General features: G+C 39.1%; 3 protein-coding genes and 1 pseudogene across 5 annotated transcripts; 1 reads left to right on the forward strand and 3 right to left on the reverse strand.

Moving 5' to 3' along the window:
- Nucleotides 1-1,171: 1,171 nt before the first annotated feature.
- Nucleotides 1,172-5,037, forward strand: LOC121810949 (squalene monooxygenase SE1-like). The gene is made up of 8 exons (XM_042211695.1): nt 1,172-1,535; nt 2,593-2,704; nt 2,873-3,047; nt 3,359-3,527; nt 3,633-3,851; nt 3,938-4,213; nt 4,305-4,583; nt 4,678-5,037. The coding sequence occupies exons 1-8, from the start codon at nt 1,287-1,289 to the stop codon at nt 4,780-4,782; spliced, it is 1,584 nt and encodes a 527-aa protein (XP_042067629.1). The 5' UTR covers nt 1,172-1,286; the 3' UTR covers nt 4,783-5,037.
- Nucleotides 5,038-5,543: 506 nt separating this feature from the next.
- LOC121741925 (histone H3.2) lies at nt 5,544-6,160 on the reverse strand. Its single transcript, XM_042134884.1, has one exon. It carries the CDS (start codon nt 6,075-6,077, stop codon nt 5,667-5,669), a length of 411 nt encoding a protein of 136 aa, XP_041990818.1. The 5' UTR covers nt 6,078-6,160; the 3' UTR covers nt 5,544-5,666.
- A 936-nt stretch (nt 6,161-7,096) lies between these two features.
- Nucleotides 7,097-7,937, reverse strand: LOC121741687 (annotated as a pseudogene).
- Nucleotides 7,938-8,305: 368 nt separating this feature from the next.
- On the reverse strand, nt 8,306-11,953 carry LOC121742184 (DUF21 domain-containing protein At2g14520-like). 3 transcript variants are annotated; one of them, XM_042135247.1, is made up of 11 exons: nt 11,545-11,953; nt 11,047-11,123; nt 10,904-10,987; nt 10,444-10,557; nt 10,278-10,364; nt 10,015-10,154; nt 9,826-9,913; nt 9,399-9,535; nt 8,881-9,008; nt 8,547-8,800; nt 8,306-8,476 (listed from the first exon to the last, which is right to left on the reverse strand). In XM_042135247.1, exons 1-11 carry the CDS (start codon nt 11,720-11,722, stop codon nt 8,432-8,434), a joined length of 1,332 nt encoding a protein of 443 aa, XP_041991181.1. In that variant the 5' UTR covers nt 11,723-11,953; the 3' UTR covers nt 8,306-8,431. The 3 variants fall into 3 exon arrangements, with proteins under 3 accessions (XP_041991181.1, XP_041991182.1, XP_041991183.1); XM_042135248.1 differs by having other exon boundaries at nt 9,462-9,535; nt 11,545-11,947; XM_042135249.1 differs by lacking the exon at nt 11,047-11,123 and having other exon boundaries at nt 11,545-11,682.
- Nucleotides 11,954-12,034: the final 81 nt, after the last annotated feature.

Raw genomic sequence — 12,034 nt, forward strand, 5'->3', positions numbered from 1 at the left:
GGCAGCGGTCACTAGTCGCCGACATCATGTATGCATGTATCATAATGCATAACATGATCGTTGAGGACGAGGAAGATAATGTCACTTTGTGGAGCGACGATCCGCTCGCCAGCACCGGTAATGACTACGTTGTCACCGACCCGCCCGTGCAGGGCCTTCCTCCCGACATCCGCAATGTCATGGCTCGGTCAGCTGCGATGCACCAAGAGGAACAACACACTCGCCTCCAAGCCGATCTAATCGAAGAGATTTGGACTCGCACCAACGTTTTTCAGCATTGATGTTGTGTTTTTTTATCGTTTTTATTTTGTATTTTAAAATTTCTATGTTGTAATTTCCAATCTTTGATCGAAATTAACTTTTCCGTGTTATAAATTTCCAGCGCTTTTTATTTTACGTTTAAAATAAGTTGAAGTTGTGAATATTGTTATTTATTAGTTGCGGCCCGGGTTGTGGCCTGCAGGGTTAGAGCAGTTGGGGCCTGAGCCGCAACTGTAGAGGAATGATGACGTGGAGGGGACTTGGAGCCTGAAACCAGGCCGAGGTTATTGATGTCCTTAGAGAACAGTTAAAAGAGGAGACACAAATAAGATGCAAGAGATGACTAGAATAACAAACAAAAAGACATCATCTCAACATAAAAAAAAATCAGATACCAATTAAAAGCAAGATTAGAAATAATCAGAGAATGAATTAACAACATCCATGAATATTTTGAAGGATAAATATAGTACTATTAGTAAAGAAAGTAAATAGAGAATGGGTCCAACATAAAAGAGTAGTTCTACTACACTACTGAAAGTGGAAAGTGCATCATTTTAGTAAACAAATTAAAATTAATAAATAAGATTATTATTTGTGGTGGAATAATGTACTCCCTTCGTCCCGCACTACTCGCACTTATTTCCTTTTTGGGCGTCCCAAGTTACTTGCACTCTTTCCATTTTTAATAAAAAATTTCACCTACCGCCGTCATTTTTGACTTTCCTATACATTCATTCCTTAATCTCCGAGCCGAAAAGGAAATGAGCGAGTAGCCCGGGACGGAGAGAGTATAATATAGATTTGGTTTATTTAGAACTTTTTTTATTCACGCTTTCCGCGTGCACAAGCCGAGCCGTTGGAGCCGGATCACTTGATTTCTATTTATAAGGCTGCATAACAACTTCAAAACCTCACACGCAAAATTCCGAGTACGCAGAAACAAAGCAAAAACAAAAAAAAAAGACTAAAAAGGGCAGAGAATCGAATTCGTGGCGCTTTTCTATCATTTACGACGATAAAAAATGGTGATGATAGATCAGTATATTTTTGGATGTTTCGCCGCTTCGTTGTTCGGATTCGCTTTGCTCTACAACTTGCGCCGGAAGATAAGGCGGAATAGAGGCTCCAAGGCTGCCGGAAAAGACGAATGCATTACGACCTCCGCCGCCGCAGTTGCCGGTGGATTGCGGCAAGAGAGCGGCGGCGAGCCAGACATTATAATCGTTGGTGCCGGAGTCGCCGGTGCGGCGCTGGCTTACACCCTCGGCAAGGTAATTAAGGAATTTCTTAATTTCTTCCTCAACTTTTTGATTCTTCTGCTATCATTCACCATCCAGATTTCGTTATAACTTAGCTACTTTAATTAAATTTCATCAAGCCTTCAAACTATTGCATCTGAAGAATATTATTCAGGCTACGTGCGTAGAAGTCTGCCAATAAACACTAATTATTGCTACAGAATTAGTGTTTCACTTTTATTTTACTATTATATTAGGGCGGAGCAGACGATTCAAATCCTTTTCCTATCTTATTTACGAGTATTGATACAATCCTCGAGCTGATAAGAAGATGCTATGTTCGAATATATACTGCACATAACGTACTAGACTAAGATTAATAAGAGCTCTAAGCATCCGCTTGATTGTGTATTTTAATGCTGAATAATTGTGTGGAGATTAGGTCTTTAATCTGTCATTAACTTGTGAGATTCATCCTTGCTTCCTTTTGTTTATAAGATACCTGTTTATCGGCATATTTTCTGGACTTGCATAAGCAAATACCATCTAACAATTGTCGGTTCCTAATCTCTGAATATATAGGATTAATGCTTAGTAGCAAATAATTTGTTCTTAAATTAAGTTCGAATTTGGCAATAAATGGAGTGTTAAGAAACTAAGAAAAAATAATTTATATAGGCAGCGGCTGCAGGAGTTTTTGAGTAGGATAGTCCCACCTCCTACGGGTCTTAGGTGCTAGTTGATGAATTACATGCTTCATTCCTCAAACTAACTACGATAATATGGCCTTAAGAAAATATTAAGATGATATTTGTTGAATTTTACTCGAACTATTACTGTGTTAGCTGTTGTATTAATTGGCAAGTCATGCCATTCACCTACTCCAGCAGGATCTATTAAATATACATGTGAACATGTTATAGTTCTTGGAAGAGTAACGTGGCTTTAACGTCTTGTGATGAATAGAAGTCGAGAACATATGATTGATTGTGGAAGTATGCAATTGATATTTTCAAGGAAGCATTAAATCGCCAAAGAAACTGTTGTTATTTTACTCATCATTAACATCTTTCCATTGGCATAATTGCAGGATGGACGTCGTGTTCATGTCATTGAAAGAGACTTGACCGAGCAAGATCGCATCGTTGGCGAACTTCTCCAACCTGGTGGTTATTTGAAATTGATTGAGTTGGGCCTTCAAGGTACAGCTGCAGTGGTCCATATCAAAACTTTATATCAACTCTGTATTTATTGTTGCCATAATATGTATATATTGGACGGTCAGAATTAGGCCCAAATTTGTTCGCTGCAGGAAAAGTTTGTTGTGTTCTTTAAACTTGGTACTAAAGGCTCTGGTTACATAACTGCAGATTGTGTGAAAGAGATCGATGCTCAACAAATTTTTGGATATGCCCTTTTCAAGGACGGTAAAGACACCAAGTTATCTTACCCCTTAGAGAGCTTCGATGCCGATGTCTCTGGCAGAAGCTTCCACAATGGCCGTTTCATCCAGAGGATGAGAGAAAAGGCTGCAACACTTCCAAAGTATGATTTCGTAACACTTCTTTATTTAATTACAATGCTTACTAGATGAATATGGAGGTGTGAATTCCACTATGTTGAGTTGGTAGACTTGACCACAATAGTAGTTAGTTGCACTTCTATGAAAGACTTTCTAACTCCATCAATTGTCAAATTTGCAATTTTCTATCATGTGTTTACATTGAATGATACCTAAAAGTTGAAAAAGATGCAAGATTGAGCAGATGGATATTTACCGAATCAAATTCATGCAGTTTTAAATTCTAGTACACCCGAAAATGGAAAAGATTTTAACTCGATATGTCCTGATGCAGTGTAACACTTGAACAAGGCACAGTGACGTCGTTGCTTGAAGAAAATGGAACTATTAGAGGTGTGCAATACAAGACCAAGAAAGGTGGAGAGATCACGACTTATGCTCCTCTTACCATTGTTTGCGATGGATGTTTTTCGAACCTGAGGCGCTCTCTCTGTTCTCCTCAGGTGAATAAGAGGACAACATATGAATAAACTCTGCACTCTACGAATTGTATGCTGCCTTTTTCATGTCTAACAGTTTCCTAACATGAGTTCTCTTTATATGGTCAGGTGGAGAACCCCTCGTGTTTTGTGGGTCTTATCTTGGAAAACTCTGGTCTCCCACATGCTAATCATGGACACGTTGTTCTTGGAGATCCTTCGCCTATCCTATTTTATCCCATCAGCAGCACAGAGATACGATGCTTGGTTGACGTTCCCGGGCAAAAGGTTCCATCCATTTCCAACGGCGAAATGGCGCACTATCTGAAAACTGTGGTGGCTCCTCAGGTGCTTGAATGCTCTCTCAAAGACATGAAATTTCTTCCTTCCTTGGTTCTTCTAGTATAAGCTTACTTAAATCAATGTTTCTACAGGTTCCTCCTCAGCTGCATGATTCGTTTATAGCTGCTATCGAGGAAGGGAACATAAGAACCCATCCAAACAGAAGCATGCCAGCAAATCCCCGTCCCACCCCTGGCGCGCTTTTGTTGGGGGATGCATTCAACATGCGTCACCCTTTAACTGGTGGAGGAATGACTGTGGCCCTATCCGATATTGTTCTCCTCCGCAATCTTCTTAGGCCTATTGACAATTTACGCGATGGATCCAAACTCTGCCAATATCTTGAATCCTTCTACACTCTAAGAAAGGTAATTTGAAGACCCATGTGCCCATATGTAATGAAAGCGACTAGAAGCAAGATAGAGAGATTTGATGTTCGAATTTTACTCCCTTTTGCAGCCAGTATCATCTACCATCAACACATTGGCTGGAGCGCTCTACAAAGTTTTCTGTGCTTCACCCGATCCAGCAAGGAAGGAAATGCGTGAGGCTTGTTTTGACTACTTGAGCCTCGGAGGCATCTTCTCAAATGGGCCTATCTCCTTACTTTCTGGCTTAAACCCGCGCCCCTTGAGCCTCTTTCTCCACTTCTTTGCCGTGGCTGTCTATGGTGTTGGTCGATTGCTACTTCCATACCCGTCGCCAAGCAAGGTTTGGTTGGGTGCCAGACTGCTTTCGGTGAGTAACTTGTTCGTTTTCGTGCTAAAATTTTTCAGAATCATCACTTCGTGATGTGTATGCTAAGTATATGTGTGTGTTTTATAACTAACAGGCAGCATCTGGAATCATCTTCCCGATTATTAAAGCAGAAGGCGTTAGGCAAATGTTCTTCCCCGCTACCGTGCCAGCCTACTACAGAGCACCCCCGGTTAACTAGAAGATGAACTACCAGATGATCATATTCATTATTTTCTTCTTTTACTGTAAAATGAAAAGAAAAATGGTGTGTTGATTTGCTTAAAGAAATAGTAGGAGTACTATAGATGTGTGATGCCTCTCATTCGCAGAAACCAGAAGTGTAAACACCAATAGAATAAGCAAGAAGTGCAAACACATTATAATTACAGTGTAAAGCATTTACTAGAACTATCATAGCTCTAAATTTATTTATACACATTTCTCTTGACTTCTATCCATGTGCTGCTTGATGAAGCAAACAATCTACATTTGTCTATTCGCTATTTTAACGTTTAAAAATGATCACTTATATCATCTCCAACAATCTCAGTACATCAATACAAAATTGACATTTGGGTACTAATTTATATAACTTCTTGGAAAATCACAACCAAATTGAAGAAAAATCAAATGTTAAGTTGAACAAAACATAAAAATCTGAAATCTGAAAAAAATTTAAAATGTTTAAAATGTAAAATCAGCAACTAAAAAATAATCTGATTAAAGTAATAATAACTCAGTATTTTAACATTCTTATTGATGTTTTGGTGATTATAATTAAGATTTAGTAACATATTAGTAATTAAAATTAAAATGAATTTAAAGAAAGAGGATTCATAGAGCCAACACTAATTGGCTCCAATTGAAAGGTAATAAAATTCATTAAGTAACTTGTAAATTTAGCCGGAAATCAATTCTTCAAACCAGAATGCTTTACATTTTATCAGGTGCAACATCAAATACAGCAAAAGCATTCATCGATTTTCATTAACATAAAATTCCAATTCACATCAGATCAGAAAGCCTCAAAGGCTATGCAACTACATATTTCGAAGAGCCACAAATCAAAATAGCAATTAACAATTACGCCCTCTCTCCCCTAATTCTCCTCGCGAGCTGGATATCCTTAGGCATAATTGTCACTCTCTTAGCATGAATAGCGCAGAGATTGGTATCCTCAAACAATCCAACAAGGTACGCCTCGGCCGCCTCCTGAAGCGCCGCCACAGCGGAGCTCTGGAACCTCAGATCGGTTTTGAAATCCTGCGCAATCTCGCGAACAAGCCTCTGGAACGGGAGCTTGCGGATCAAGAGCTCGGTAGACTTCTGATACTTACGGATCTCACGAAGAGCGACGGTTCCGGGGCGGAAGCGATGGGGCTTCTTCACTCCGCCTGTGGCCGGAGCGGATTTCCTGGCGGCTTTGGTAGCCAGCTGCTTGCGCGGCGCCTTGCCGCCAGTGGATTTGCGAGCGGTTTGCTTTGTGCGGGCCATTGCTAGCGCTAGGGTTTGGAGATTGGAATTTGTTGATGGAGATATAGGCGATTGAAATTTGTGATGAGTGAAGAGTATTTGGAAGGAGTATATTTATTCATGGAGTTTTGAAGGTTTAGGCGGGGGATGGGAGTACAATCTTGGCCGTTGGTGTCTGCTTTTGTAATGGACAGCTGTGATTTGCTTATTTGTGTGCGCGGATCCTTGACGTGGCAGTGCACATGTTCGTTGGATCAAGTGTGGAAATCGGTGGCTGTAAATTAACGTGGTGCGGATTTATGACGTGTCGTAGCCACCGCAGGAATTTTTATTTTCTTTTCGTTGAAAATTGAAATCATGTTTTGGAGAAGTGGGATCTACCAAAATATTTCTACTCCTTGTATTTTATACTAGTACTCCTACTAGTAAATGTAGTATGGAGTATAAAATAACAATCAATTCTTATTACCATATTTCTGTAAAATATTTTAAAAATTCGTACATAATAACTCTCCCGTCCCACAAAGATTGTCCCATTTTTCCATTTCCATCCGTCCCACAAAATTTGTCTCATTTCATTTTTTACCATTTTTTGTAGTGAGTCTCATATTCCACTAACTCATTTCTACTCACATTTTATTATAAAACTAATATATAAAAGTAGGACATACATTTCACTAACTTTTTCAACTCATTTTTCATTACATTTCTTAAAATTCGTGCTCAGTCAAAATGAGACAATCTTCGTGGGATGGAGGGAGTAATATCTAAAATTTTGAGTACTAACTGTTCCAAGAAATAAGAGGATTTAAATTTAGAGTAAAGGTCAAAATTGGTCCTGAACATATAACCATTTTACGATTTTGGTCATATACTTTATCTTTTGGATTTTTGGTCCTGTACATTTCAAACCGAATCACAATTGGTCCTGGACTAACTGTTACATTAAAAACTAACGGTCAACGAGTTTAATCCCGATTTTGACCAAATTAGACTTTTAATTTCTTATTTTTTACTCCCTAATTAATTCCCTAATTATTTTAGTATATTTGTATGTGTATTTGGACACGCTTCTTGTGAAATCCGAATGCCAGAGACGGAATCGCTTCTCTCATCGCCGTCAAAATCTCGGAAGCAGAAGGCCTAATTCCCGACGTCTCAGAAATGCACTTCGCCTCCAGCGCTCCAACTTCCCCCATATCCACCTCCCCTCCTCGCAGCCTCGGATCCACCATCTCCGCCGCGTTCCTCTCCGCCTTCGTCGCCAGCCTCTCTCCAATGGCGGGGCAAAACGCCTAAATTCCAGTAATCAGCTCCAAAACCACAACTCCAAAGCTGTAAACATCGTTCTTCACCGGCGCCACCGTGGCGGAGAATCCGACACTGGCTGATCCGAAATCACAGAGCTTGCAATTGAGGTCGTCGTCGAGGAGGACGTTGGAGGGCTTGATGTTGGCGTGGACGACGTGAGGGGAGCAGGCGTCGTGGAGGTACGCGATTGCGGAGGCGAGCTGGAAGGCCACAACGGTGCGTTGGGTTCACATGAGGGGAGTGGTTTTGGAATCGTGGAGCTTGTGGTGTAAGGTGCCGTTGGGGACAAATTCCATGATTAGGGCGGGATGGTCGTCGTCTGCGTAGGCGAGGAGTTTGACGATGTTTGGGTGGCGGAGGTGGAGGAGGATTCAGAGCTCCTGCTTGAAGGCCTCGTGGAGGCGGTGGCTGGAGCAGTAGACTTTTATCAAATTAAATGAATATTTACTAAATTATATTCCTGATTTTAAATGAATATTTACTAAAAATAATTAGGGAATTAAGTAAGAGTAAAAAATCAGAAATTAAAGGTCTAATTTGGTTAAAATCGGGATTAAACCTGTTGACCATTAGTTTTTAACGGAACAGATAGTACATGACCAATTGTGATCTGATTTGAAATGTACAATACCAAAAAATCCAAAAGTTAAAGTTTACGACCAAAATCGTAAAATTGGTCATATGTTCAGGATCAATTTTGGCCTTTACTCTTAAATTTATAACTGAATCCTCCAATTTCGAATATAATGCTTGATACGATAAATATATTTTGATTTAAATATTTTTAATATGACAATTTGAATTCAACTAAAAGCATTCACAATTGGGAAGTTATTTAGTGAAATACGAAAAAAAAGTGTAGAAATTCTATAGTAAAACAGCATATTCTCATTGGAAATTATTTAGTGAAATACTCACTAGTCAAATATCGCGTGAAGGAGAGGGAAATCGAGACCAAACATATGATTAGAAGAGGTTAGTAGAAATTAATAAATGAATTTCCAACACACACACACACACAAACATAAGTTGTTGACTCATTCTTGTAAACAACTCATGATATGTCATGAATCTTCAAGATGGTGATCTGTTTCGTCGAATATCTCTTCCTGCAAGAAGGAAGCAGTTGATCAAATTAGGGAATCTCAAAACCTGTAGTTCCTACATAATTGACATTACCTGTAAGAGCTCTTCGATGACGTCTTCCATGGTTATTATCCCGACCGCCTCTTCCTGTTCAGGTAGCGTTGGGAGCGGATTTTCATCTATTTGCAGGATATCAGAGTCCATGTTTTTTGTCCACTTCTTGCTCCTAGGTGTACCCTTGGAGGAATTGCTTCCTGTTTTTGGGAAACTCTTCCATTTCTGCAGAGGTATCCTCGGGTTAACATTTTTATGCGATGAACCATCAATGTCGACTCTCACATCTTTGACTGCACAAACATGGAAGACTAGTGTCAAATAAATGTACATTTGACATTGGCATTTCATCGTAAAACCAGAAGAAATTTACCTCCTGCAGGATCCGTGCTAGGAGGCTTGTCCGCAACCTTGTTACATTGCCTCACAACGACAGCCATGTGACTATGCCCCTTCTGGAATTCATTCAAGATGTCATATAATGGCATAGTTTCTGGCACCCTAACAAGGAAAACGAATAGAAGAACAAGTATTATCATGAGCTGCTAATCTCGGAACTATTTACTACTATATCTCATTATGGAATCATCAACGTGAGATTGCATGTGCTCCACCTGAAGCCCGGTTAATTCTAAAAACGACTGTAGATGCGCGATGAACAAGAAAATAGTATTAGTTTAACAAAAGCATACTTGAAAACAAAATGCATGAGCAAAACTTTCAACTATTTTATGGACGATGCTATATTGTGATACTAATTGCCACAATTATTGCCTGAATATAACAGCAAGTAATAGTAGAAACATTGCTGATTCACTTGATCCTACATGTCTGAGCATGGAAAATGTATATGAAGAACCCAGTGAAGCTATAGTGGTGAGTTTTACTTACATAATGCTATTATATACTTCGGGCTGGGATAAAGTACATTTAAGTTCTGAAGCATCAAGATACCTTGGAATTCTGCGAATTGTGATACTTTTCACTAGGACTTCATCCTCAGGATGAATCGTGAGCAAGTTTTTTGCCTACAAGATAAGGAAAAAGTTCAACATACTAAATCAGATCATTCAGATAATACATAATCAACCATTGTTCAATTAGCAATTTCAACGTGCTCACAGGCGTTTTCGTAACAGTGATGGCTAATATGACTATAGGAGGAAAACTGATTTCATAGCAGAGTGATGGAAGGAGGCTGCTTCTTTAGGATTTGATAAATTTTTTATGAAGAACAGCCAGCTAATAAGTCATACTATTAGCAAGTACCAGAATAAGCCCATTAATGGAACTGAACAGAAGATGAAACAAGTACTACCAGAATAAGCCCAATGACAATTGTAGGTTGCTCGTAGTAGACAGGGACTCTGCTGTGTCCTTTCTCCAAAATTAGATTCATTAAAACCCTTCACCATAACAGACACAAACAACTACTTTCAGCATTTTACAACTCTAAAAAGGGGAAAAGGTTACTGAAGCTGTTGATAGAAAATAATGCATATACAACCTGTCGAGCTTCGCATTAATATCAATAGAAAAGATTTCAGATATAGGCGTCATTGCATCACTTGCTGTTTTGTCTCTGAGTTCTAATGCCCCTGCAATTATGGTCGTCTCATCATGTGTGAGCTCTCCACCTTTACCAGCCTACATAAAAGTGTAGAACAAAGTTTACTCAAACTTTATATAAAAAGCATTTGCAGAAAAGAATAAGAAAATAAGAAACAAGATAATCATATGGAAACCAAACATTTTTTTTATTTCTTGTACCTCATTTCCATGTAAATTGACTAGAGTTTTCAATTCAGCACGACGAAATAGAGCTCTATGTCGATGGCCAAGTAGTGCATCCAACAACTGGAAGTTAGACACATATATGCATGAAAAGTGTTAATGGAACTAGCAAAACTTAAACGATCAATATGCATAACTGTACCTTGCTTATAGGATATGCAACTGGAAAACAGATCCAGACAAGGACACGAACCACTGGGGCTACAGTCGCACCAATAGCTAGGCCATGTCTGGAACAGACAGACTGTGGGATGATCTGAAATTACAAAACCATTAAATCAGTTTGTGATGAACAATGGGAACAATACAAAGTAATGTGTGACATATCTAGTCCATATTATGACAGTTGAAAGGCAATGAGCAATTATGTCACCAATCGCCACACAACCTCTGATTAGATATCTATGTATGATCTATCTCATATACGGAAAGCTATAAAATGCTTTGCATTAAGCCTTTTGTTTTGGTTGGTCTAACATCTATGAAAATCCAACTCCAATTTATATATTTCCTGCGATTTCATACATTTTGCAACAGCCAAAAATGGCAAGATATCAGGATTCCACATTTTCATTATAAGTGGCTCTCGAGGAATTCCTCACCTCACCAAACAGAAGTACCAACGTCACAGATATCAGGATTGCCCCCAAAGTTGAGATGAGACTATCGAGGAAAATAGGAAGAGCCTGCAAGGTAAAGTATCTTTGAAACGACTCGCTAGCTTTTGAAGCGTACTTATCATTACCTCCATTGCAGCAGCATTGCATATTAGCAGTGTGCAAAGCAACAAATGCTGATTCTTAACAACTGGCAATATCTTTTCTGCAAAGTGAGTTCAATCATTTTAACAGAACTACTACAAAGCAACTGCATCATACCTTCATTAATTTATACCTTTAGTTCATAAACACAAGAAAGTAGAATCACTATGCATTTCAAGGGCATATTTACAATATCCACATTAAAAATCTAATCAAATTCGAAATATATACAACTAAGGTTCAAAAACTAGGGAATGGAGCATTCAGCCGTCATGAAATCTTTCGGTATGCATTCAAAACGCAATTGATCGTCAAAACAGCATTAATCAGACTAATTTATACTTCACCAGAAATGATTGCAAAATACCTAAATTGAAGCCTCAAATTAAGCGGAACTCAATCATGAATCGCCAAAGCCGAAATTGATCATAATCAAGGAACTCAACCTACAACAAATTTATGTATAAGAAAAAGAGGCGAACCGGCATGGTTTCGATCGTTGGGAGTGCCGGACTTGGCGAGGACCTCAAGGTCGACTAAGGTGAGAGACATGAGGCCCAAAGTGAGGCCCGACATGAGGCCCGCAAACAGCACCAGAAAAGCCACAACCGCAATGCTAATGAAGAACCCCGCCTCGCAACACCGATACTCCACCGCCATACAAAACACACCGAATTCAATTAATCGATCGCCTCTGGTTTCTGAATTCTTCTACCGATTATGAACAAGTGCAGCATTTTGCGGGAGAGTATATTCACCGTTTCTGGCCACGTGTCCCATTTGTTCACTTATTTATGCATCTCATTTCATGTTGAGAACTTGAAATAAAATTCAATAGCAGTTTCTACACGACTACACCTATTTGGATGTTTATGTATAGAGCGACAAAGTAATTTTTCGTTAAACTAATCTACAATTTCCTTGAAACCTATGTCAATCATTATTAACTTTTGATATTCAACAATATTTGAT

This window comes from Salvia splendens, chromosome 7, assembly GCF_004379255.2.
Source record: "Salvia splendens isolate huo1 chromosome 7, SspV2, whole genome shotgun sequence".
Taxonomy (NCBI): Eukaryota; Viridiplantae; Streptophyta; class Magnoliopsida; order Lamiales; family Lamiaceae; genus Salvia; species Salvia splendens.

Coding starts and splice junctions, on each gene's coding strand:
- LOC121810949 (XM_042211695.1), top strand. CDS start 1,287: ATGGTGATGATAGATCAGTATATTTTTGGATGTTTCGCCGCTTCGTTG. Junction 3,528..3,632: donor GCTCTCTCTGTTCTCCTCAG/GTGAATAAGAGG, acceptor TTATATGGTCAG/GTGGAGAACCCCTCGTGTTT. Junction 3,852..3,937: donor AAACTGTGGTGGCTCCTCAG/GTGCTTGAATGC, acceptor ATGTTTCTACAG/GTTCCTCCTCAGCTGCATGA.
- LOC121741925 (XM_042134884.1), bottom strand. CDS start 6,077: ATGGCCCGCACAAAGCAAACCGCTCGCAAATCCACTGGCGGCAAGGCG.
- LOC121742184 (XM_042135247.1), bottom strand. CDS start 11,722: ATGGCGGTGGAGTATCGGTGTTGCGAGGCGGGGTTCTTCATTAGCATT. Junction 11,124..11,544: donor CAACGATCGAAACCATGCCG/GTTCGCCTCTTT, acceptor CTCACTTTGCAG/AAAAGATATTGCCAGTTGTT. Junction 8,801..8,880: donor TAGCACGGATCCTGCAGGAG/GTAAATTTCTTC, acceptor ATGTTTGTGCAG/TCAAAGATGTGAGAGTCGAC.